This window comes from Bos javanicus, chromosome 16 (assembly GCF_032452875.1).
Source record: "Bos javanicus breed banteng chromosome 16, ARS-OSU_banteng_1.0, whole genome shotgun sequence".
Classification (NCBI taxonomy): domain Eukaryota; kingdom Metazoa; phylum Chordata; class Mammalia; order Artiodactyla; family Bovidae; genus Bos; species Bos javanicus.
Window position 1 is genome coordinate 61,601,698 of NC_083883.1, and position 27,811 is coordinate 61,629,508.

At 38.0% G+C, this 27,811-nt stretch overlaps 1 protein-coding gene and 1 pseudogene across 2 annotated transcripts in view; both read left to right on the plus strand.

The window, feature by feature from the left end:
* TDRD5 (tudor domain containing 5) overlaps positions 1 to 27,811 on the plus strand; it is an 86,162-nt gene that overhangs the window by 44,560 nt on the left and 13,791 nt on the right. For both annotated transcript variants that reach the window (XM_061383348.1, XM_061383346.1), the window contains exons 7-13: positions 9,161 to 9,314; positions 10,328 to 10,536; positions 11,655 to 11,875; positions 16,447 to 16,659; positions 17,365 to 17,431; positions 23,784 to 23,984; positions 24,476 to 24,634. In XM_061383348.1, the coding sequence (XP_061239332.1) occupies positions 9,161 to 9,314; positions 10,328 to 10,536; positions 11,655 to 11,875; positions 16,447 to 16,659; positions 17,365 to 17,431; positions 23,784 to 23,984; positions 24,476 to 24,634 (1,224 nt within the window). The remainder of the gene's footprint in view (positions 1 to 9,160; positions 9,315 to 10,327; positions 10,537 to 11,654; positions 11,876 to 16,446; positions 16,660 to 17,364; positions 17,432 to 23,783; positions 23,985 to 24,475; positions 24,635 to 27,811) is intronic.
* LOC133228046 (serine-threonine kinase receptor-associated protein-like) lies at positions 4,006 to 9,154 on the plus strand (annotated as a pseudogene).

Sequence of the window (27,811 nt, forward strand, 5' to 3'; positions counted from 1 at the left end):
GTGAAATCTTAAGACATGAGTGAACTTCTTTACAAAACAGAAACAGACTCACAGACATAGAAAATCTATGGTTACCAAAGGGGAAAGGGAAAGAGGGATATATCTGGGATTAACAGATGCATACTAATATATATGAAAAAAGTAGACAACAAGGATCTACTGTATAGCACAGGGAACTGTATTCAATATCTTGTAATTACCTAAAAAGGAAAAGAATCTGAAAAAAATATATATGTATATGTGAAATGAACCATTTTGCTATACACCTGAAACCAACACAACATTGTAAAGCAACTATATTCAATTTAAAGAATGGTATCTGTAAATCCACTTATATTAATAATTTCGTAAATATAATGGAGTATATATTAAAATTAATGAAGTTATGAGATATGAAAAAGCAGAATGCAACTAAATGCTATGCATAAGAAATATACTATTAGTAGAAAAGACATAAATTGGTTGAAAGTAAAAGGTGAAAAAGATATATATATAATAAGCATAAAAGAACTAAAAAATTGACTTAAAAAAATCAGGTAAAGGAGACTTCAAGGAAAAGTGTATTATCAGAGACAGAGAGACATTTTGTAATTATAAAGGGTTAATCAGGAAGACAGAGTGGTCAAATGTGTATTCACCTAATAATGCTTTAAGATAAATGATCTAAAAATTAACAGAATTAATTATGAATTAACTTCCACAATTATAGGGATTTTCTCTTTCTGGCAGTTGATAAAATAGTCAAAAAAATGAATAAGGACATGGAAAATCTGAGCCATACTTTCTATCATCTTGATCTGTTTTTGACTTATAGAACACTGTACCCAACAACTGCAGAATACACATTGTATTCAAGTATACTTGGAAGATACATTTGCCAAGACAGACCATGTAGTTGGTTATAGAATAAGTCTAAACAAAATACTGAAATCTTAGAGTATGTTCTTTAAGATACTCCAATTAAAGTATATTCCAATACTTTAATTGGAATTAAATTACAGATCAATATAGTGAGTTCCCTAAGTATTAACCCTCCAGAAAGTTTGGGAATTAAACAGTTCTCTTCCAAATAACTTACTGCTTTAAATTGAAGTATAGTTGATTTGCAAAGTTGTGTTAGTTTCTGGTGTATAGCAAAGTTATTCAAATATATATATATATGTATATATTCTTTTTCATTTTCTTTTCTATTGTTGGTAAAATATTAAATATAACTAAACAGTTTATTAAAGATAGAATAAGGGAAATTTGAAAGTATTTTCCATTGAATGCTATTGAAATATTGAATGCTATTGAAATATAACATATCAAAAATTGTGAGATGCAGCTGAAGCAGTGCTAAAAGGGAAATTTATAGCTTTAAGATGCCTAAATTAAAATAAAATGCCTAAATTAGAAGAAAAGAAAGGTATAAAATTATCATTGACCTAAAGGTCTACCTGAATAAGCCAGAAAAAGGAGGAGGAATGTCTGCGTAGAAAACCCTAAAGACACCACCAGAAAATTACTAGAGCTAATCAATGAATATACTAAAGTTGCAGGATATAAAATGAATACACAGAAATCCCTTGCATTCCTATATACTAACAATGAGAAAGGAAACAATCCCATTCACCACTGTGACAAAAATAATAAAACACTTAGGAATAAATTTACCTAAATAAACAAAATACCTGTATATAGAAAACTATAAAACACTGATGAAAGAAATAAAAGATGACACAAATAGATGGAGAAATATACCATGTTTATGGGTTGGAAGAATCAATATAGTGAAAATGAATATGCTACCCAGAGCAATCTATAGATTCAATGTAATCTGTATCAGGCTACCAACTATTTTTCACAGAACTAGAACAAATAATTCCACAATTTGTATGGAGACACATAAAACCTCAAATAGTCAAAGCAATCTTGAGAAAGAAGAATGGAACTGGAAGAATCAACCTGCCTGACTTCAGACTATACTACAAAGTTACAGTCATCAAGACAGTATGGTACTGGCACAAAGACAGAAATGTAGATCAATGGAACAAAATAGAAAGCCCAGGGATAAATCCATGTACCTATGGACACCTTATCTTTGACAAAGGAAGCAAAAACATACAATGGAGAAAAGACCATCTCTTTAACAAGTGGTGCTGGGAAAACTGGTCAGCCACCTATAAAAGAATGAAACTAGAACACTTTCTATCACCATACACAAAAATAAACTCAAAATGGATTAAAGATCTAAATTTAATACCAGAAACTATAAAACTCCTAAAGGAAAACATAGGCAGAACACTGTCTGACATAAATCACAGCAAGATCCTCTATGACCCACCTCCCAGAGTAATGGAAATAAAAGCAAAAATAAACAAATAGGACCTAATTAAATTTAAAAGCTTTTACACAACAAAGGAAACTATAAACAAGGTGAAAAGACAGCCTTCAGAATGGGAGAAAATTATAGCAAACGAAGCAACTGACAAAGAATTAATCTTAAAAGTATACAAGCAGCTCATGCAGCTCAATATCAGAAAAGTAAACAACCCAGTCAAAAAATGGGCCAAAGAACTAAACAGACATTTCTCCAAAGAAGACATACAGATGGCTAACAAACACATGAAAAGATGCTCAACATCACTCATTATCAGAGAAATGCAAATCAAAACCACAGTGAGGTACCATCTCACGTTGGTCAGAATGGCTGCTATCAAAAAGTCTACAAACAATAAATGTTGGAGAGGGTGTGGAGAAGAGAGAACCCTCTTACACTGTTGGTGGGAATGCAAACTAGTATGGCCATTATGAAGAACAGTGTGGAGGTTCATTAAAAACCTGGAAATAGAACTGCCAGACCACCCAGCAATCCCGCTGCTGAGCATACACACCAAGGAAACCAGAATTGAAGGAGACACGTGTATCCCAATGTTCACTGCAGCACTATTTACAATAGCGAGGACATGGAAGCAACCTAGATGTCCATTGGCAGATGAATGGATAAGAAAGTTGTGGTACATATACACAATGGAATATTATTCAGCTATTAAAAAGAAGGCATTTGAGTCAGTTCTAATGAGGTAGATGAAACTAGAGCCTATTATACACAGTGAAGTAAGTCAGAAAAATACCAATACAGTATATTAACGCATATATATAGAATTTAGAAAGATGGCAACAATGATACTATATGTAAGACAGCAAAAGGGACAGCAAAAGAGATATAAAGAACAGATTTTTGGACTCTGTGGGAGAAGGCAAGGGTGGGATGATTTGAGAGAATAGTGTTGAAACATGTATATTACCATATGTGAGATAGATGACCAGTCCAAGTTTGGTGCATGAAACAAGGGCACTCTAAGCTGGTGCACTGGGACAACCCAGAGGGATGGAATGGTGAAGGAGGTGGGAGGCGGGTTCGGGACGGGGCGACACATGTACACCCGTGGCTAATTCATGTCAATGTATGGCAGAACCCACCACAATATTGTAATTAGCCTCCAATTATAATAAATAAATTCATTTTTTAAAAAAGAAAAAGGAATTACAAAATAGTAGGAGAAAATAGTAAAGTCAAAATAGTAGGAGAAAAGAAATGATAAAATTAAGAATAGACATTAATACAATAGCAGCAATTAAGAAAGCCAATATTGATTCATTGCAAGATCCCAAAATTGATGAACCATTAGCTAGTTAAATTAGGAAAAAAGAGGATACAAATACCAATGTCAGGAAAGAGATTATATCATTATCATCTTAACAGATGTTAAAAGGACAATAAAATTTTATGAATAACTGTGCCTATCATTTGACAACTTAATGGAATGGAAAAATTCCTCAAAAGACACGAATTACCCAGCTGAGACAAGATGAAATAGAAAATCTGAATATCCCTGTATCAAAGAAATGAATTTTTGTTATTTAAAAACAATAAAAAACAAAAAGACCTCTCCACAGAGGAAGGGAGAAGAAGAAAAAAATTCCAGGCCCATATGGTTCATTGGTGAATTCCATCTAACTTTTAAGGAGGAGATTTTATTAATCATACATACTTTCTCTCATAAAATAGAATGAGTTGGGAGTATTTTCCATAAATACATTATCCTGCTACCAAAACTTGACATAGACATTACCAAAAAACCCCCAATTAGATCATGTTTATGATTACATAGAATAAAAAATACTACAGAACATTAGTAAATTTAATCCAGCAGTATGTAAACAAGAGGATATCTTCCCCCCAGCAATACAAAGTTGGAGTAACATCTCAAAAGGAACTGATGTAATTACCATGGTAACAGAATAAGGAAGAAAGTCTTAGGATCATTTTAGTAGATGCAGAAAAAGAATTACCAAAACTTAATATCCATTTGCAATAAAACTCTACAAAAATAGGAATAGAACTTCTTCAGTCTGATGAAAGATAGCTGTGAAAAACCTGTACTTGTCATATTTAATGGTGAAATAGGGGAGATTTTCCCTCTAAAATCAGCAAGGCTACTATGTCCATTTGCACTGCTTTAATTTGGTGTTCTACTGGAGGTCCTAGACAGTGTAATAAAATAAGAAAAAAGGTACAAAAACTTGAAGAAGTGAAACTCTCATTATTTGTAGAAAGCATGATTGTCTACATAGAATATACTAAGGAATCCATGAAAACCTATTAGAACTAATGAGTGAATTTATTAAGGTCAAAGATAAAATATTAAAAATATATATTGTATTAATTATATAGATTAACAGTAAAAATAATATGTGAAAAAAAGTGAAAGAGGAGAGTGAAAAAGTTGGCTTAAAGCTCAACATTCGGAAAACGAAGATCATGGCATCTGGTCCCATCACTTCATGGGAAATAGTGGAAACAGTGTCAGACTTTATTTTTTTGGGCTCCAAAATCACTGCAGATGGTGATTGCAGCCATGAAATTAAAAGACACTTACTCCTTGGAAGGAAAGTTATGACCAACCTAGATAGCATATTCAAAAGCAGAGATATTACTTTGCCAACAAAGGTCCATCTAGTCAAGGCTATGGTTTTTCCTGTGGTCATGTATGGATGTGAGAGTTGGACTGTGAAGAGAGCTGAGCACCAAAGAATTGATGCTTTTGAGCTGTGGTGTTGGAGAAACTCTTGAGAGTCCTTTGGATTGCAAGGAGATGCAACCAGTCCATCCTAAAGGAGATCAGTCCTGGGTGTTCATTGGAAGGACTGATGCTGAGGCTGAAACTCCAATTCTACTTTGGCCACCTCATGAGAAGAGTTGACTCATTGGAAAAGACCCTGATGCTGGGAGGGATTGGGGGCAGGAGGAGAAGGGGATGACAGAGGATGAGATGGCTGGATGGCATCACTGACTCGATGCACATGAGTTTGGGTAAACTCTGGGAGTTGGTGATGGACAAGGTGGCCTGGTGTGCTGCGATTCATGGGGTCACAAAGAGTCGGACATGACTGAGTGACTGAACTGAACAGAACTGAACTTAAGCCCATCCAATATGTTTAATTTTGTGAGTTCATATGATGTTAAAAACTAATTGGTTATCATGGAAGATGATGGAGAACTAATTCATTTTCTTAAAAAATGGTAAATAAAGAGAAAGAGCCAGTTACTTATCCTGTCTTTCCTGAATGAACTGGTAGGACTGGGTAACCAAATAACAGATGAGGGGACCATATCTCTATAAAATATTCCAACTAAATAATAAAAAAGAATTGATAGAGTTAGAATATCACTGTATTAAAACTCTGAATGAATAGTAAATCAGGCATTGACCAATAATGGCTACGATAACAGCACCAACATAGAGACAGCCAGACATTATGTGTTCTTTTTAGAATACGACATCACCAATAGTTTTGTTAAAGGGATGGAGCATGAGTCTGATCAAGCCTCTGGGTCCAGCTACCAATTTGCGAAAAATAGAGTTTGTACTATGAAAGTGTCATCTGCAAAATCTACTCTGAGAAAATTAAATCATGTAATATATTTGAAAACATAAACTCTTAGAAAAACATAAGATAACTAAAATGGATTGGAGATGGAAGAGAGTGGAAGTAGAAATAAACGTCAATTGCTTCCTTATGGTGGGAGTATATAGAGAAGATAGCATAACACAGGTATTAGGGCAATGTGTCTGATATATCAGTTGATGGTACTAATGTACTAATGTACTAAAAGATTCTGAGGATCACAAAGCAAAACTCAACTATGTTTCGTACTGATTTGGAAATATCTCTGTATTAACTCATTAAAAAATACAACAGGTGTAATCTATTATGCTGAAGGATGATGTATATTCAAGTGTTGACAGTTTCTGGCAAGTTTCACCCAAGAATCTGCTGGTGATGGTTTCCACACGAAACTATTAGTAGTGCTTACCTCCAAGGAGGTGCTCTCCTGGTCAGCTGAGAAATGAGAGTGGACTGGAGACTTACTTTTTGCTATATACCTTTAAAAAACTTGCAAATATCACTTATTCAAAAAAATTGATAACTTATATTTAAAAAAATCCTTCCCAGCCTAGTCTTATGTTCAGCTGAATTGCACATTCATAGTACTAGGCACTTATAGAGAAGGTAAAGAAACCCTTAAAGAGACTAATGAACATAAAAAGGAAAGAAGCCATAGTATGTAATGTACAAAGAAGTAAGTAGAGGTACCAAATCTAATTCATTACCACCCTTCCTCTGTCCTCTACCAGTTCTTTCTCTCTCAGGATATTCATGATTGGCTATATAATGACTGTTTTAAACTATGACTTGACTGATACAGGGCACCACATTTGCAAGTGTCCTGGGAGAAGTCATAAAGAGTTGACTTGGACCTGAGAGCATTACACCAACAAGAAGTAGGCACTGCAGAAATCCCACCCTTTGGGCTTGGAGGCAGTGACTGAGAAGGTGGAGATGGAACTGGCAGGGCCAGTGAGCACCAAGCCCCTTGAGCCCCTGAGGGTAACTGAGTTGGCTGGTATGCTGGCAGACATGTGATGCAGCAGGCCGGTGTTCCGCATTCAGGATGCCTGTGGAGTGCTGTTCGTGTCCATGTTCTTCAGGTCCAAGGACGATGACAAGATGGTCTTCCAGACAGAACCTAAGGAAATCAATGGTCATACCTCTGGTATTAAAAAGGCCCTGTGGTGATAAACAGATCCTTTCAGCGGGCGATAAAACCGTTCTACTTCGGGATCACACTACTATGACAGAGGTGAACTCTCTAAGTTTTGATGTCTTCAGTAGTATGGGGTGTAGTCCCAGGGAGTGCCTGGTAATGATGTATGGACCATCTGTTGCTTTTCATAGTGCAGTGAGTTTGGACTCAAATCGTATGAAGCTCCTGCAGCCATCAATTCTGCATCTCTTTGCCCTGAGAATTTCTTGTAGCAGCATGTGAAGGTTTTAAACCTTATAAATATGATTATAATAGTGAAGATGAATTAGAATCCTACAAAGGACACTTTGGTCCCATTCACTGTGAGGTTTAGGTCTGATGGAGAACTCTATGCCAGTGGTTCTGAAGATGGAACATAGAGACTGTGGCAGATTATGGTAGGAAAACCTATAGTCTTTGAAAAGGTGTGCTTCCTGAAGATAGTCGTGAGCTGGCAAAGCTGAGGATCAGTTTTTCAGAGACAACAGAAGAAGAGAGAGAAGAAATTGCTTCAGAGAATTCAGATTCCATCTAGAGTTCAACTCCTGAAGTTATGGCCTGAGCATCAGACAGATGCCACAGGTAGTACACAACTTACAGACTAAAACAAGCAGAGAGAAGCATCAGCCTCCGAGTTACTCTCTGCTTAAGGCAAACATGAGCAGTAAATAATGAGGAATATGAATAAGCTCCAGTGCTAGAACTTACCAACTTGGTGATACCCATGAGTGAAAACATAAGAGTATTAGATTAAGACAGATGGAGTTATACTTGTGTAGTCTGATGGTCTGTTGTCTTTTTAATGAATATATGTAAGCCAACATTCAATTTCTTTTATTACAGTTAGATTTCTGGTAGCTGTTTCTGTTATTATGAAGAGGGGAAATGTATTGGTTTATTTTTCTGACTCTTAAAGCAGAAAGTTGGGTTTGTTTGTTTGCTTTAATTGTAAAGAAGAGGGAATACATGATAAAGCAACGGGTTTGACATCTCTTTCATTGTACACTACTTCTAATTGTTGTGCCTTGTCTCAATAAAATGCCTCTAAAACTAAGACATCCCACCCTTTGTCAAGGGGCGGTCCTTTAAAAGTGTTTGCACTGTGTTCCTGTTGATCTTCTCCAAGGTGAGTGAGTCAGGGCAAGGATTTATTTCCTACCAACATCTAATTAGGCCCAGGTGGTGCAGTGGTAAAGAATCCTCCTGCCAGTGCAGGAGAAGCAAGGGACGTGGGCTCAATCTCTGGGTCAGGAAGATCCCCAGGAGGAGGAAATGGCAACCCAATCCAGTATTCTTGCCTGAGAAACCCCATGAACAGAGGAACCTGGTGGACTCTACAGTCTGTGGAGTCACAGAGAGTCGGCCACACGACTGAGCAACTGAACACACACACACTTTATTAGCCAGGACAAACTTAACTAATTCACTGTGCAGTTTAAACCAGACATACTTGTTATTTCTTTTACATATATTCTCTTCTGTCTCTATTTGGTATAATTCTTCATTTTTCCAGGGTAAGAAAATCAGTGTGCTGTAGAAAATACACTTACACTTGCCTATTTATCCCAACTTCAAGGGTGAAATAATAAGCATAGTTTTAAGGAAACATTTAAAAATAGTATTATTTTATTGCATGTGAAAAGTGGTCGTGAATATTCTTTCTGTGAACATAGAGAAATATCAACAGTTTTATTATGATTTCTGTATTTTGTGTGTTCCCCTCTTTTTTAAGACTTTTGCTTTATAATCATACATTGTGAAACATGAGAGGTAAAAATGTCTTCTAATTTTCTTTTTAATTACCATGTGCTCTAAAAGGAACTTGAAGCTGGCCTAGAAGTTTATGGTGAGGGATTATAGGTTGCTTGGTTTGTGTTACACTCACATGGAAGCAAATGTTTATTGAATGCCTGAATTTACTCCTACAAATGTAGTTTGGAGTCCAAGTCCAAATTAAAGCATTGTCCATGAAGCATCTGTATATGTTATATTCCTGTTTTGTTTTCTTGTTTGTTTTTGTGACAGTTAATTTTTAAAGAGCAACTTTCACCCAAAAAACTGGGCTTCTTAAATGTAATAGAGCTTGTTGGAGCTCTTAGTGACATTCTCCATGTTGAGTTCAGGGAAGGAGAACAAGACTTGCTGGTGTTTGATGCTGATATGAAGCCTCTAGCCTCTGGTGAGTTGTATTACAGTATGATGCAAACCTGGTGTTTAATTATCTCTGTAAGGACAAGGAAAAGGAAAGCATCATTTAGGTAACAACCTTAATTGTAACCACATCAACCAAACAGATCACCTGTTAGCCTTGAAAATGTTTTGTATATAATGACCTCCTTCCTGATGATGTATGTTGTAATAATGCTGCTGTATTAAAATCTGAGTTTTTAAAGTTTGCTTTCTTCATTGTTTAGAGTTTTTAATAATTCTGAAGAAATACATTTTCTGAAATGATGCTCTCACGGGGAAACACTAGGTAGTTCAGTGGCTCTTAACCCGGTTGTTGAGCACTGAGCAGTCCATGTAATTCTTTTATGTAAGTACAGTATAGTCCATTTAACCAGTCTCCTATCAATGGACATGTAGAGAGTATCCCTTTTTTTGTATTATAAACTATACAGTGTTCAGTATCCTTGTGCCTACATTTTTGTATAGTTACTAGTGTATTTCTGTAGGAGCTGCTATGGTTTTATGTCTATCTGGAATCCATTTTAGTGTGTCAACCTCTTATAATTGTCATAAACATATAAATTTGAACAAAATATGTGATTGGTTTGGGAATTCCCTAAAAAGTAAGAGATTGTATTATGGAATATTAAGTGGTTACATACATTGAGGTTCCATTGTACATTAGTAGTACAAGTAGTTATATTGTACATTAAGCAACAGTGACTGTTCATAGCTAGAGTTGAACAAGAAATAAATTGAAATCAGGATGTTGAAAAATAAAACCTTTCACCAAAGTTTAAAAAACCTTACCAGACTCCTCTTCCAACCTCCGCCCTCAACATAAATAATGTAAGATCTCTTCCCATCTGGAAATTCCCTTGTGTCTCTCCATATTGAAAGGTCTGCAAAGACAGGTTCATATCTATCATTATCTGCCCAGTGCCTGATACATAGAATGTGCTTAGTAATAGTTGACAGATTATTTTAATAGATACACATGGGCTTCTCTATTGGTCATTTCAGATGGAGCTGTGTCATCAGTCAGAAATTCATTTTTAGTTCAACCAGATAAGAAAACAGAAGCCAAAGCTTGTGTGTCCAGTCCCCCTAGAAATTCACTGTCTACTGCTGTTATCAAGGAGACTACTTGGGATTGCCCTTCAAAAAACCATAAGGAACCAGAACAGAAGATTTTCAAGAAGCCTAATCTGGTGGTAAAACCTTTGCAGCTGGTGAGTATGGTTTGATGTCTGTCTTCATGTACTGGAGATTCAGCATTATGAAAAGTAACTGAATGAGTGTTTCTTTAGACAAAATTTCTGTTTGAGAAAAAGTCTTATTTCTGGAAATATGATTTCTTAGACAAGACCAGAACTTTGGTCTGAAGTCATCTTATACAGCATTTATTCTGGTTTTCAGCCTTTTATATAACTAGCTTTCCTTGAGTCTCATTTCAAAGTTTTCAGTTGGCTTTGAAGAGTTGACTATTGTGTGAGGATGACATTGCTTGACAGACATTGATTCTCTGTCCATGTGTTTCTGTAGGCTTGAAAACCCTTCAGGGCTTCAGAGGGAAGACCTGAGAAGCTTGGCTGTAACTGTATTCTCAGTACTGCTGCACGTTGCCCCTGCACCTAGCCTCAGTTGTAGGGTGCTTTTCTCTTTTATTTGATCTCCACACACACACTTCTCCGCTTTTGTGTTCTCATCTCCTGTTAGTTATTTTGTCATTATTAAGAAATGAGTTGCTTCCTCTTATTCCCTTTTGCCCTTTACACCTGGCTTCTTTCATGGAAGGAAAACATTTTATTTGGAGAGCCTGCTGTATTTTCTAGAGGATGATAGAAAAGCCTAAAGGAAAATAGTATATTTTAGAATGAAAGTGTTTGAGAAGCCCCATTTTTGGTTGGAAAAGTAGTCTGAAATTTAATCCATTCTTTAAAGTTGCCTTTGTTGGTAGGATTGGTGAGGATGAGGCTGTATCTTATTTAGGCTGTAACTTAGTTCACCCTAAGTATTTGAAGCACCATGTTTTCAGTTTTGTGCAGAGCAGTTGTGTGCGACACACTTTTAACTCTCTTTATGTAATATAAGACAGTACTTTTTGTACTTTAAGATAGGTAAGGATCATCTTGGAAATTGTTTTAAAGGCATAACTGTGGGTCTCACTTCCAGATATTCTGAATCACTGAATCTGGGCTACAGCCTAAGAATTTTCATTTTTATAATTTGCCAGATGTTTCTAGTAAAGGTAACTCATGAAATATACTTTAAGAAACATTGTCAAAGTTTGACATGTTACTCAAAGATTTATAGTGGTTTCTTTGTTGTTGTTGTTTTTAATTTGTAGCAAGTAGAAATTAACAAATCCCAGCTCAACTTGGCAGTGGCAAATCATGACATCCCACCAGATGCTGTGCGGGACAAGAAATTATGCAGACTGCCCCCATTAGATACCAGTACCCTCGTGGGTGTCTTTGTGGAGTATATCCTCTCTCCTAGTCAATTCTACATCCGAATCTACAGCAGGGATTCATCAGAGTTACTTGAGGACATGATGATTGAAATGCGGTAGGAATCTGTTATTTTCAATGTATTTTTCACATACCTTGTTAAATCAGTTCTCAAACATTTTGGTCTCAGGGGTTTTAAAAATTAAGGACTCAGAAGAGCCTTTGCTTATCAGTATTTATTGTACCAAAAATGAAACTGCGAAAATGTAAAATATTGTTTAAAAATCATGATAAGTTCATTTTTCTGAATATAATATTTTTATGGCAAATAGCTGTAGTTGGCTTACTAGAAGAAAGTTGTATTTCAGTATCTGTTTCTGTTTTTAATTTCTTGAGATACATTCTTTTGGTGAAAGTTTATGAAAACATCTGGCCTCAAATAGGTACATAGTTGGGAAAAAGAGTATTTTAACAGCCTTTTCAGAAAATTGTGAATACTCTTTTGAAAGTATATGAAACGTTGACAAGTAGTGGTTTCTTAAGGTTAGATGTAATGTGGAATTTGAACTTTTCAAACTCTACTATGTTAAAATCCATTTTTTAACTTTGCACTTTGAATGGATCCAGTATTAGCTATATAATTGCAGGCTCCAGTGCAAACTTGAAATGCAAGACTTCTTGTTTTAAAATGAAGAATTTCAAAACAGCAGTAGCAGAGCATTATTAGAGTGAGCATTCAGTTCATTTCAGTCTCAGTCATGTCTGACTCTTTGTGACCCCATGGACTGCAGCATGCCAGGCTTCTCTGTCCATTGCCAACTGCCAGAGCTTGCTCAAACTCAAATCCATTGACTTGGTGATGCCATCCAACCATCTCATCCTCTGTCACCCCCTTCTCCTCCTGCCCTCAGTCTTTCCTAGGATCAGGGCCTTTCCAGTGAATCAGTTCTTTGCATCAGGTGGCCAAAGTATTGGAGCTTAAGCTTCAGCATCAGTCCTTCCAGTGAATATTCAGGACTGATTTCCTTTAGGATGGACTGGTTGGATCTCCTTGCTGTCCAAGGGACTCTCAAGAGTCTTCTCCAACACCACAGTTCAAAAGCATCAATTCTTTGGCACTCAGCTTTCTTTATGATCCAACTCTAACATCCATACATGACTACTAGAAAAACCACAGCTTTGACTAAATGGACCTTTGTCGGCAAGTGAAGTTGCTCAGTCGTCTCCAACTCTTGGCCACCCTGTGGACTGTAACCTACCAGGATCCTCTGTCCATGGGATTTTCCAGGCAAGAGTACTGGAGTGGGTTGCCATTTCTTTCTCCAGGGTATCTTCCCAACTCAGGGATCAAACCAGGGTCTCTCGCATTGCAGGCAGACACTTTACCATCTGAGCCACCAGGGAAACCTTGCCGAAGGTTTGTCGGCAAACCTTTGTAATATTCTGCCTAGGTTGGTCATAGCTTTTCTTGCAAGGAGCAAGTGTCTTTTAATTTCATGGCTGCAGTCACCATCTGCAGTGGTTTTGAAGCCCAAGAAAATAAAGTCTGACACTATTCCCACTGTTTCCCCATCTATTTGCCATGAAGTGATGGGACCAGATGCCATGATCTTAGTTTCCTGAATATTGAGCTTTAAGCCAACTTTTTCACTCTTCTCTTTCACTTTCATCAAGAGGCTCTTTAGTTCCTCTTCGCTTTCAGCTATAAGGGTGGTGTCATCTGCATATCTGAGGTTATTGATGTTTCTTCCGGCAATCCTGATTCCACCTTGTGCCTCATCTAGCCCTGCATTTCACATGATGTACTCTGCATGTAAGTTAAACAACCTGGGTGACAATATACAGCCTTGATGTACTCCTTTTCCAATTTGGAACCAGTCTGTTGTTCCATGTCCAATTCTAATTGTTGCTTCTTGACCTGAATACAGATTTCTCCAGAGGCAGTTAAGGTGGCCTGGTATTCCCATCTCTTGAAGAATTTTCCACAGTTTGTTGTGATCCACACAGTCGAAGGCTTTGGAGTAGTCAGTAAAGTAGAAGTAGATGTTTTTCTGGAACTTTCTTGCTTTTTCTGTGATCCAATGGATGTTGGCAATTTAATCTCTGGTTCCTCTGCCTTTTCTAAATCCAACTGGAACATCTGGAAGTTCTTGGTTCATGTATTGTTGAAACCTAGCTTGGAGAATTTTGAGCATTGCTTTGCTAGCATGTGAGATGAGTGCAATTGTGCAGTAGTTTGAACATGCTTTGGCATTGCCTTTCTTTGGGATTGGGATTAAAACTGACTTTTTCCAGTCCCATGGCCACTGCTGCATTTTCCTAATTTGCTGGCATACTGAATGCAGCACTTGCACAGCATCATCTTTTGGGACTTGAAATAGCTCAACTGGAATTCCATCACCTCCACTAGTTTTGCTGGTAGTGATGCTTCCTAAGGCCCACCTGACTTCAGACTCCAGGATGTCTGGCTCTAGGTGAGTGAACACACCATCACGATTATCTGGGTCATGAAGATCTTTTTTGTATAATATTTCTGTTTATTCTTGCCACCTCTTCTTAATATCTTCTGCTTCTGTTAGGTCCATACAGTTTCTGTCTTTTATTGTGTCCATCTTTGCATGAAATGTTCCCTTGGTATCTCTAATTTTCTTGAAGAGATCTCTGGTCTTTCCCATTCTATTGTTTTCCCCTATTTCTTTGCATGGATCACTCACTTTCTCAAGGCTTTCTTATCTCTCCTTGCTATTCTTTGGAACTCTGCATTCAAATGGACATATCTTCCCTTTTCTCCTTTGCCTTTAGCGTGTCTTCTCTTCTTAGCTATTTGTAAGGCCTCCTCAGACAACATTTTTGCCTTTCTTTTTCTTGGGATCCTGTACAGTGTCACAAACCTCCGTCCGTAGTTCTTCAGGCACTCTTAACCATGAGATCTAATCCCTTGAGTGTGTTTGTCACTTTCCACTATATAAGTAAGCATAGAGACCTTCTAAGTGTAGACTCAATGGAACATCATGCATTGGTCTTTTGGAAAATACTGGTGCAGTGAGTTACATACATCTTCCAAATGTGGATGTTTCATCACACATATATTTTTTAAAAATCACACTCATTAGTATTTCTGATATCATCAGGAGAGTATTATGTATTAGAAAGCTGTCAAGCTCATAGTGCTAGATGTAACATTTCGAAAATCCTAATTTTAATTGGAAAGGTTTGAATTTTATCATTGACAATAAATACTGTAAATATTTTCCTGGAAGTGACAAGCCCACTTCATTCTTGAGAAAGTGTGTGTCAAATACCCAAATCTGAATAAACATAGTTTCTTAGTGGACCTTTCAAGCAAAAATGGTGTTTAATAGTGTCTTATTCATCTTCCAACTAAAAACAATACTCCACACGCACATACATACATACAGAACAGCTAGTTCAGTTCACAACTGAAATCCATAAGTGCTTTTCCTTAAGGCAATTTAGGAAGTATTGTACTTGTACTTCCCTTTTTGTTACAGAGAATATTGAAAAGATAGTCACTCTGTGTTTGAGATTTAATACACTTAATAATTTTTATTGCTTTATCATGGACATTCTTAAGTGAAATTAGCCTTTTTTTTCCCTTTAAAAAAATTTTAATTGGGAATGCATGGCAGTGAAAAATGAATGACTGCTAGTACAGTTGAATTGGAGAAGGCGATGGCACCCCACTCCAGTACTCTTGCCTGGAAAATCACATGGACGGAGGAGCCTGAAAGGCTGCAGTCCATGGGGTTGCTTGAGGGTCGGACACGACGGAGCGACTTCACTTTCACTTTTCCCTTTCATGCATTGGAGAATCAAATGGCAACCCACTCCAGTGTTCTTGCCTGGAGAATCCCAGGGACGGGGGAGCCTGGTGGGCTGTCGTCTGTCCGATCACAGAGTCGGACACGACTGAAGCTGACTTAGCAGCAGCAGCAGTACAGTTGAATGCCACTGGTTTGATTCAGCAAAGGCACCTGGAGTTTTACCCTTTTGTAAAACTTTGTAAAAGCAAAGGCACCGTTGCTTTTATACCATCAATGCAAATGTTAACCCAGTGAAAAGGGCAGATAATTATTTTCATAATAATACAATATATTAAAATAGCTTTGATCTTATGAACTATTGAAAGTGTGTCAGGGTCCCAGGAATTTGTAAACTGCACTTAGAGAATTACCACTCTAAATTATCTTTTCTCTATTGAATAATGTCTTTTGTTAGTAAACACTGTATAAAATGTTTATGTTTTTATTCACTAGATTTATTCATGAGCAGCAATCTGATTTTTACATTGGTGTCACATATAAGAGTAATTTATTTTGTATCTCTCCAAAAGCATACTTTGTTTTTTCTAAGTTGACTGTATCACTATATTATATATATCACTATATTATATACTGTATCACTATATATATGTATGCTAAGAATACTTGGTATAATGTTACATAATGATCACTTAGTAAATTTCTATTTGAAAAAGTTTATTGGTAAAAAGAGAGGATTTGGACATGAAAAAGAAAATTAATTGGTATCATAATAAGCATTACCAAATCAGAAAAAGTGAGAATTTTTCTTTGCCTTTTGCCAAGACTTTCCTGCTCTTGATACATCAGTAAAAATGATCTTTAATTTTTTTCTTTTTCTATGGATTTCTTTTATGGAATTCTGCAGGCGCTGTTATTCTAATCAGTTGGTTTCTGATCGATATGCCATGCCAGAGTGTTTTATCCAGCCAGGACATCTCTGTTGTGTAAGGATTTCTGAGGATAAGTGGTGGTATCGGGTCATTATCCATCGAATTCTCGGGAAACAGGAAGTTGAAGTGTTCTATCCAGATTTTGGAAACATTGGAACTGTTCAGAAGTCTTCCCTGAGGTTCCTCAAGTGAGTTAATAAATTCATTAAGAACAATTTAGGTTTGAACCACAATGCTGGAGCTGTGGGGGAGTTAGGACCTCTCTTCCTTTTCTCCTGCCTCTCTCCTTTCTACCCCTTTCTTCGTAGTGCAGATTTGGCAAATGGTCATTTAGTTTCACAGTTAGATTACAATCTCGTGTGTTTTCTCTCACATGACTGTGAATCTGAATGGACCATGAGACTAAATTTCATTCTCTTATTGAGAAAATGATGCTTTGGGTCATGCTAAGTGTTGCATATATATATCATGAAGTTTGGATTGTTTCCACCTATGTTTTAATTTGATGGTTTCAAAGACTGTTATGTTTTACAAATTTCTTTCTTAGACATTACTGTGAAGTGTTAAGACATTTCATTTAAAAATGCATGCATTAAATACTCTGAAATGGTGTGAAAAACTGAAATCAAGAAGTGGATAAGACTTGCACCACAGCTACTGAAGCCCATATGCCTGGAGCTCGTGCTTTACAACAAGAGAAGCCACCTCAGTGAGAAGCCCGCGCGCTGCAGTGAAGAGTAGCCGCCACCTGCTGCAACTAGAGAAAGCCCACATGCAGCAAGAAGATCTAGCGCAGCCAAAAATGCATAATTTTTTTTAAAGAAAGGGATAAGAGATTCCATAAACTGCAGTTTTAAAATATGATTAAATATTCATGTATCTGTCTGTTGCAGGTGCTGCTACACAAAGCTTCCTGCTCAGGCTATCCCTTGTTCTTTGGCATGGGTGAGACCAGTAGAGGTATGTTTGTTTGCTTCCCATTTAATAAGCAAACATTTGATGCCAAGATCTTCTAAGTTCTCTGGATAAAAAAATAAAACATGAAAAAGAAAGTCATTGTAGACAGTATGGGAGAAAGGCATGTAGACAAAAATAATTGTACTGTGTCAGATTTCCTAGGGAATTTTATAGTGTATGATAGAAATACAGAAGGAACAGCCCTCGTTTCTGTTCAACGTAATCAGAGACAGTGTCTTAAAAGAGGTGACATTTGCATGAAATTTTGAAGGAAGATTAGCATCATAACTGAACAAACAAGAAAGGCATTCCAGGCAAAGGAAGAGTAGCATGAAATATCTCAAATTTGAGGAATTTTAAGTGGTTCTGTTTGGCTATGTAATAGAGGATGAGCTGCAGTTGCTGCCGCTGCTGCTAAGCCACTTCAGTCGTGTCTGACTCTGTGCGGCCCCATAGACTGCAGCCTACCAGGCTCCCCCGTCCCTGGGATTCTCCAGGCAAGAACACTGGAGTGGGTTGCCATTTCCTTCTCCAATGCAGGAAAGTGAAAGTGCAGTCGCTCAGTCGTGTCCGACTCTTAGCGACCCCAGGGACTGCAGCCCACCAGGCTCCTCCGTCCATGGGATTTTCCAGGCAAGAGTACTGGAGTGGGGTGCTGCAGTTGGTGCATGGCAAATGATGTCAGAGAAATAGGAGGCTAAGGTGGAGACCTGCAGCCATGTGCAGGAGTCTGGACATTGTCCTTTATTTTTAAAAAACGTTTTATTTTGTATTGGCGTATAGCTGGTTAACAAACAATGTTGTGATAGATCAGATGGACAGCAAAGGGATTCAGCCATACATATACATGTATCCATTCTCTCCCAAACTCCCGTCCCATCCAGGCTACCACATAACATTGAACAGAGTTCAATTATCTTAGGTTAGGTTGGATATCTGTTTTAAATACAGCAGTGTGTACATGCTGGATGCTGTCCTTTAGTTTCTGGGGAGCAACTAAAGAGAACTGCCGCAAGCAGAAATAAATTTTTTAAAGAATTCTCTAGTGACATTGTTGTAGAAGATGTTTGGCATGGGATGGAACAGGAGCCATTTTCATCCATATAGATACATATATTTGTGTAGTTGTAATTATGCACCTAATTTTGTTTTTTTTTTTTCCCCTCAGAACTCTTAATTATACATACTGTACACATTTATTATCCCATATTGGTCTGTTTAAATAACTTAGCAGTAGCTTCCATTTGTGTTGTTGTTCAGTTGCTAAGTTGTGCCTCACTCTCCTAAGCAGGGCCTCACTGCTCCTCACTGCAGCACACCAGGCTTCCCTGTCTTTCTCTATCTGCCAGAGTGTGCTCAGATTCATGTCCATTGAGTTGGTGATGCTATTTAACCATTTCATCCTCTGCCACCCTCTTCTCCTTTTGCCTTCAATATAGTATTAGAACTATCTGCTAATGAAATTGAAGTTTACAAATTTACTCTTTAGGAAACAAAACTATATTATTGAGGTAACATTGAGTTATAACATTATGTTTCATATGTACAACATTGTATTTCCACTTCTGTGTACATATATCCTACCACATACTCACTACCAAAAGTTTGTTTTCCATCAGATGACCCCACCCCCTTTACCCATTTTTGCCCACCCGCCTTCCTTCCCCTCTGATAACCAGTACTCTGTTCTCCGTATGTACATATTTGTGTGTTTGGTTTGTTCATTATTTTTTGTTTGTCTAATAGTTTTTAAATACAAGAGTGAAATCATGTGATATATGTCTTTCTCCATCTGACTTATTTTACTTAGCATAAAATGGTCAAGTTCAATCCATGTTGTTGCAAATGGTAAGGTAACATCTTTTTTTTTTTTTAATAGCTGAGCAGTATTCCATTATATTTATATACCACATCTTCTTTATTCTTCTGTTGATGGGCACTTCACTTGATTTATATCTTGGCTATTTAAATAATGCCAAAGAACGTGAAGGTGCAGATATATTTTCAGATTAGTGTTTTCATATTCTTTGGATAAATACCCAGAAGTGAGATAGCTGGATCATATAGTAGTTCTCTTCTTAAGTTTTTGAGGAATCTCCATACTGTCTCTGTCTATCCACCAATTTACATTCTCACCAGTACTGTATATGAGAGTTCCCTTTTCTCCACACCATTGCCAACACTTCTATTTCTTACCTTTTTGATAATCGCCATTCTTACAGGTGTAAGGTGCTGTCAAATTGTGGGTTTGATTTGCATTTCCATGATAATTAGTGCTGTTGAGCATCTTTCCATGTACCTGTTGGCCATTTGTGTATTGTCTTTGGAAAATGTCACTTCAGTTTCTTTACCCATTTTCAAACCAGACTATTTTTGTTATTGTTGAGTTGTATGAGTTCTTTATATGTTTTGGATAAACCTCTTATCAGATATATCATTAGCAAAAATCTTTCTTCTCCTATTTGGTAGACAGTCTTGTTATATTGCTAGTTTCCTTTGCTGTGCAAAAGCTTTTAGCTTGGTATAGTCCCTTTTATTTATTTTTGCTTTTGTTTTCCTTGCCTGTGGAGACATATCTAAGGAGATATTACTAAGACCAATGTCAAAGAGCATACTGCCTGTGTTTTCTTCTAGGAGCTTTATTTAGTCTCAGGTCTCACATTTAGTCTTGGGCTTCCCTAATAGCTCAGTTGATAAAGAATCTGCCTGCAATGCGGGAGACCTGGGTGTGATCCCTGGGTTGGGAAGATCCCCTGGAGAAGGGAAAGACTACCCACTCCAGTACTCTGACCTGGAGAATTCCAGAACTATATAGTCCATAGGGTCACAAAGAGTCGGACACTACTGAGTGACTTTCACTTACGTTTACATCTTTAGCCATTTTGAGTTAATTTGTGTGTATGGTGTGAGATGGTGGTCTGTGCTCTAGTTGCAGTATGTGGGCTTCTCGTTGCTTGGCTTCTCTTGTTGTGGAGCCTGGGCTCTAGGGTGCACAGGCTGCAGTGGCTGCAGCATGAAGGCTCAGTAGTTGTGACCCACAGACTTAGTTGCCCTTGCAGCATGTGGGATTTTCCAGGACAAGGGATCAAATCCACGTCCCCTGCATTGGCAGGTGGATTCTTAACCAGTGGACTACCAACAAAGTCCTGTTTGTTTCTTTTTTTCTTTTTTAGCGTTTCAATCTCTTTGGTGAAATATTCCTTCTGTTCATTAATTTTATTCATGAGCTCATTAACCTACCTTTCTCACTGCTCATTGAATTTCTTCACAACAGCTATTTTGAATTCTTTAACAGTTAAATTGAAGTATTCCATGACTTTGGTTTCTGGAGAATTGTCATTGTCTTTTTGTGATACAGTGTCGCTGTGAGTCTTGGTGGTGTTTGATGAAGTGTTCCTGAGCTGGTTTTGAATGACAGAGTAGGATTTCGGTTTCCTCCAGTAGGTGGCGCAATCATTTAAGTTTTTGGTTTTTTTACCTGAGCTGCCTCTGGTTGTCAGACACGACTGAGCAACTTTACTTTTACTTTTCACTTTCATGCATTGGAGAAGGAAATGGCAACCCACTGCAGTGCTCTTGCCTGGAGACTCCCAGGGACTGGGGAGCCTGGTGGGCTGCCGTCTATGGGGTTGCACAGAGTCGGACACGACTGAAGCGACTTAGCAGCAGCAGCAGCAGCCTCTGGTTGTATTTGAGAGTTGGCACTTTCCAGCCTCCACCTTCCCTGTAAGAGGTGTGGCTCCATGCATTGTTTGTCACTGCTTTTTGTGCCAGGGTCTTTGCTGACTTGCTTCTGCCATAGCTGCTGTTGTCATCTGGATTGTGGGCTCTTCCCTTGTGTCAGGGCTCCTCTTGAGACACAGGACCTGCTGTGGGGAGAGGTGATGAAGGGGGTGCAGGTGGGGTAGTGGGCTTCTCAGATGCTGGAGGGACAGGGTCCCAGGCCCCGCTGCCGCTCCCGCCTGCGGCCGTGGGTGCCAGGAACGGTCAGGTGGCCACAGTTGCGTGCACCGCCTTCCTTGTGGCTCCCAGGTTCTCTGCAGCTGTGTGTTCACTACCTCACCCAGAGGGCCAGGACTGCCAGCATGGACTCTGCGGTTCCCCCGCTTCTCTGTGCATTTCAGTCCATCTCCCTTTGGGTGTGCAGATGTGTGGAATTCTGCAGTGCCCTGTTGTGCTGGGCAGAAGTACGTTTTTTGAGTTGTGGCTGTTTCACTGGATATAGATTGAAGGAGCGAGGCAAAGGTAGTCTTTACTACTCTACCATGTTTCTGAAGTCTGAAAACCGTGTTCTTCAGTTTTAATATGTTTATGTGTCGATTTATTCTTATTTATCCTACTTTGTGGTTGATTGGAATTTTTATCTGTGCATTGTTACTTTTCATTAAATCTATCTAATTCTTAGCCATTGTCTCCTCAGTTACTGTCTTTTCCCTATATTCATATTTATAGCCCCCCTTCTGTTTCTCTCTTTTTGTAGAACCATAATTAAAAATATGTTAAACCTTCTCACTTTACCTGCCATATCTTTTAACCTCTGTTCTGTAATCTATATACATTTCTGTCTTCGGTGTTGCATTCTGGGTAATTTTTCTAAATTATCTTCCACTTTACTAATTTTTTAGAAATTTATTTTTTAATTGAAGGATAATTGCTTTACAGAATTTTGTTGTTTTCTGTCATACATCAAAATGAATCAGCCATAGTTGTTTATTTTTTATTTCTACCTAATCTGTTATTGAATACACCTATTAGGGTTTTGGGAGAAGGTAATGGCACCCCACTCCAGTACTCTTGCCTGGAAAATCCCATGGACAGAAGAGCCTGGTAGGCTGTAGTTCCATGGGGTCGCTAAAAGTCAGACACGACTGAGCGACTTCACTTTCACTTTTCACTTTCCTGCATTGGAGAAGGAAATGGCAACCCACTCCAGTGTTCTGGCCTGGAGAGTCCCAGGGACGGGGGAGCCTGGTGGGCTGCCGTCTATGGGGCCGCACAGAGTTGGACATGACTGAAGCAACTTAGCAGCAGCAGCGTTAGGGTTTTGAGACTTCCCTGGTGGCTCAGACGGTAAAGCATCTCTTTACAATGTGGGAGACCAGGGTTCAATCCCTGGATTGGGAAGATCTCCTAGAGAAGGAAATGGCAACCCACTCCAGTATTCTTGCCTGGAAAATCCCATAGACGGAGGAGCCTGGTAGGCCACAGTCCATGGGGTCGCAAAGAGTCGGACATGACTGAGCGACTTCATTTTCACTTTCATTAGGGTTTTACTTTTGGTTATTATTACTCTATTTTTACTTTCTAATTTCTAATTCTAATATTATTATTATTATATTTTTACTTTCTAAAAGTTCTCTTGATTCTTTAATTCTGCTAGATCGATTTTTAATAGATTGCAGATCTCTGCAGAAGCTTTCAAGTTAATTTCATTTTTTGTTTGTTTTTACGTGTAGTAAGTTTAGTTGTTTTGTAATTCATCTGGAAATTCAGATATCTAAAGTTTCTGAGGTTTTGTATTAGTTATATTGTATTTGTGATTTGTTGTCTCTTTATATACTTTTATCTTTGCCTATGTCCTGCTCATTGACTTTTAAAACATTTTTTGTAAAATTGGTTGGAATATAGATTGAGTTTGCCTGCCTCCAGAAAGATTTGCATTCTCTTCTGCTAGGCACCTAGCAGTCTAGAACCATGTTAATCCAGATGAACAACGTGAAGATTTGTGTACCACCCAATTGGTGTGAAAATTGAGCTGCAAATCCATGTGAAGGCTAATTTATTTCTTTTTTTGCCTTATTCTGAGCATGTATCCCTAGGGACTCAACTTAATAAACTCCTCTCCACTCCCTATCATGGGTGGATACTGGCTTGAATTTCTGTCCTCTGACCTGTAACATCATTGAAACCGAAGTTCAGATTAGCCTGGATTAGCAGATAACCTTAAGACGAAAATAGTTCCCACTTTCCCTTTAATTCTGACCTGGTAATTTGTTAATCTTTTGTTCGTTCTCTGACGCTTTTTTGGACATGTTTTTAAAATATTTTATCTAAAATTTTTAGTTTCTTTGGGAGGGTTGGTCCAATAATCTAACTCAATCATTTCCAAACATGGAATTTTTTCATCACATTAAGATAAGTTTTCCCCATAATCCCATTTTCATCATTTTTCCTTTATTCTACCTTTTCTCATCCCCAAATCATAAATATCCTCAAATGTGTTATTCTGTTTTCATGGTTTGATTTTTCCACTAAAATCTTTAGTTCATTAGGAATTCACTTGTATTTGTGGTTTGGTTTTTATAATTGATGTTTGAATCTGTCATCTGAATCTCACATCTTGATTGTATTTCAGGAACATTGGACATCCAGAGCTGTTTTGCAGTTCCAGAAGTTGTGTGGCTTGAAGCCATTAGTAGGGGTAGTGGATGAATATGTAGATGGGATCCTGAACATTTTCCTGTGTGACACGTCCTCAAATGAAGATGTCTATTTCCACCATGTTTTGAGGACAGAGGGTCATGCTATTGTTTGCCGAGAAAATGTCCCTTCTAAGGTGGAACAGTCTGAATGTATTTTGTAATGTATTTTGTTTAATCTCAACCCTTCAAGGTATAAGAGAATTTAATACAGAAGGTTATTTGATTGATTCTTTAAGAGACATCTGTGAGGTGCCTGGCTTACTGAGTGCACAGCACTTTCTTAATTTTCACATGACCACAGAAAATTACATTTGGCTTATTGTCCTTTAGAATGTGAGTGCTTTTATTTTAAATAATGGAGGATTCTGTCTTACTCCCAAGTATTTAATTCTCTGAAGTTTTCTTAGAGAAGAGCAACACTCTCTTATTTTCAAATTGATAACAGTGTCTACATCACCATTAATATTGGTGTTGATCATTTTTGTGGCTAGCAAGCACTATCAGTATGGGAAAAATTCTATTAAATTTTAGAAGATAATACATTTCCACAACATTTGAGGATCATGAAGTGCTGTTTCCATTTTTTTCTGAGAAACTAAACTCTTCCTCCTTTTTCTTATCCTAGGGTTTCAGAGACCTCAACCCTTTAGCTTTATACACTAAATCCAGTGTGACGCCTGAGGACATGGTCCTGAAAGAGCTGGGCTATCATTCCCAGCAGCACTATTTTAATGAAGACCGAGAGATCAGTCCACAATCAAAAGAGAGTGACTTATATACCCTGGTAAGAGGTTTTTGCAAATACTGTCATATTCTTTTTATTATTGTTAATATTTAATGAGTACTTACTGTATGCCAGACACTATAAAAGGCACTTTTAATATATTATTTAATACTCATAAAATGCTTGTGAGGTAGTGCTTAGTTGCTCAGTCTTGTCCGACTCTTTGCAACCCCATGGACTGTATCCCACCAGGCTCCTCTGTCCATGCAGATTCTCCAGGTGGGAATACTGAAGTGGGTTGCCATGGCCTCTTCCAGGGGATCTTTCCAACCCACGGATCAAACCCAGGTCTCCCGCATTGCAGGTGGATTCTTTACCATCTGAGCCACCACAGAAGCCCAAGAATACTGGAGTGGGTAGCCTATCTCTTCTCCAGAGGATCTTCCCGACCCAGGAATTGAACCAGGGTCACCTGCATTGCAGGCGGATTCTTTACCAGCTGAGCTACCAGGAAGTTGTAGTGACTATAATTAACCTTATTTTAGCAATGAGGAAACTGAGGCATTTGCAAACCTGGGGAAGTTTGGAAACTACACAGTAATCTCAACAGTTACCTTGTCTCTCATCATTTGCTGGTTTAAACCTTCATTTCAGCCATGCTTTTTCCTGCATAATTTCTCTCATATGCTGAATTCTGCTGCCACCTTGGTGCAGTTGTGACCTTACCTGCATGGATCCAAATGCTATTTTTTCTTCCCTCTACACACTTCAGATGTTTCTTGAAGTGTTCTCATTTCTAACTTTTTCTGTAAACCTTGTGGCAACTCCTACCCACAGTAATAACAATAATATTGTTATGTATTATTCCATACCACAGTTCAGTTGCTCAGTTGTGTCCAACTCTTTGCAACCCCACGGACTGCAGCACGCCAGGCTTTCCTGTCCATCACCAACTCCCAGAGTTTGCGGAAACTCATGTCCATTGAGTCAGTGATGCCACCCAACCATCTCATCCTCTGTCGTCCCCTTCTCCTCCTGCCTTTGATCTTTCCCAGCATCAGGGTCTTTTCAGTTCTTCGCATCAGGTGGCCAAAGTATTGGAGTTTCAGCTTCAGCATCAGTCCTTTCAATGAATATTCAGGACTGATCTCCTTTAGGATGGACTGGTTGGATCTCCTTGCAGTCCAAGGGACTCTCAAGAGTCTTCTTCAACACCACAGTTCAAAAGCATAGTTCTTGGGCACTCATCTTTCTTTATGATCCAACTCTCACATCCATACATGACTACTGGAAAAACCATACCTTTGACTAGACAGACCTTTGTTGGCAAAGTCTCTGCTTTTTAATATGCTGTCTAGATTGGTCATAGCTTTTCTTCCAAGGAGCAAGTGTCTTTTAATTTCATGGCTGCAGTCCCCATCTGCAGTGATTTTGGAGCCCCCCAGAATAAAGTCTGTCACTGTTTCCACTGTTTCCCCATCTATTTGCCATGAAGTGATGGGACCAGATGCCAGGATCTTAGTTTTCTGAATGTGGAGTTTTAAGCCAAACTTTTCACTCTTCCTTTCACTTTTATCAAGGGGCTCTTTAGTTCTTCTTCACTTTCTGTCATAAATGTAGTGTCATCTGCATATCTGAGGTTATTGATAGTTCTCCTGGAAATCTTTATTCCAGCTTGTGCTTCATCCAGTCCAGCATTTCTCATCATGTACCCTGCATATAAGTTAAATAAGCAGGGTGACAGTATACAGCCTGGACGAACTCCTTTCCTGATTTGAAACCAGTCTGTTGTTCCATGTCCAGTTCTAACTGTTGCTTGTTGACCTGCATACACATATCTCAGGAGGCAGGTCAGGTGGTCTGGTATTCCCATCTCTTTTCAGAATTTTCCACAGTTTGTTGTGATCCACACAGTCAGAGGCTTTGGCATGGTCAATAAAGCAGAAGTAGATGTTTTTCTGGAACTCTCTTGCTTTTTCGATGATCCAATGGATGTTAGCAATTTGATCTCTGGTTCTTCTGCCTTTTCTAAAACCAGCTTGAACATCTGGAAGTTCACGGTTCACATACTGTTGAAGCCTAGCTTGGAGAATTTTGAGCATTACTTTGCTAGCATGTGAGATGAGTGCAATTGTGCGGTAGTTTGAGCATTCTTTGGCATTGTCTTTCTTTGGGATTGGGATGAAAACTGACCTTTTCCAGTCCTGTGGCCACTGCTGAGTTTTCCAAATTTGCTGGCATATTGAATGCAGCACTTTCACAGCATCATCTTTCAGGATTTGAAATAGCTCAACTGGAATTCCATCACCTCCACTAGCTTTGTTGGTAGTGATGCTTCCTAAGGCCCACCTGACTTCAGACTCTAGGATGTCTGACTCTAGGTGAGTGATCACACCATCGTGATAAAAAGGTAACAGGGACACGTACTGTACTTGTGCTGTGTGGCAGGCGCTGTTTCAGTCCTTGCACGTACTAGTTAATTAATCTTCACAACCACTTTACCAGGTTATTTCTTTAAGATCCCCATTTTAGATATATGTAAAGTGATGCACATTAGTAAGTAATAAGTTAAATGACTTTTCAACAAATGAGCAAATAAATAGACATGTCTTCAAAGTCTCTCATAGTCCTCATGGCAATAAGTACTGAGCTAAAAATACAGGTTGGGCTCAGTTTGAGAGTCCCCAAATTTATTTTTTCTGGACATAACAAAGCTTTATTCTTTGAATAAAATATGAAAATATTTTTTGTAAGTATGTTTTATATATATGACTTCTTAAATTATAGGGATAATGTTGTTTTGTTAGTGGACTTGCATTATTAGAAAAGATAAAAAGGAAAGGCTATTTTGCTGTACACCTGAAACTAACACAACATTGTAAATCAATTATATTTCAGTAAAATTGTTTTTCCAAAAGACCATTTGACTATTGGGAGATTAACCTACTCTGAAAAATGTGTATGAATGTTTATTGCTGCATGTTTAAAGCAGTATCAACATTTTAGATTTCATTTTAGTTTAAAGCTAGTTAAAATTAATTGGGCTTGTTTAACCTGTAAAACTTTCTGAAATCTGAATTTTTGTTAATTCTTATTACTTGATTAGAACAGTTATGTTTCCTGACTCTTAACTACTGAATTGAATTTTCAGCCTTAAAAGTTTTTAGAATATCTTATCATCACTGTGTTGATGTCTTTAAATAATCATAGTTCAGTCCTAAAAATGAAATAAGGACA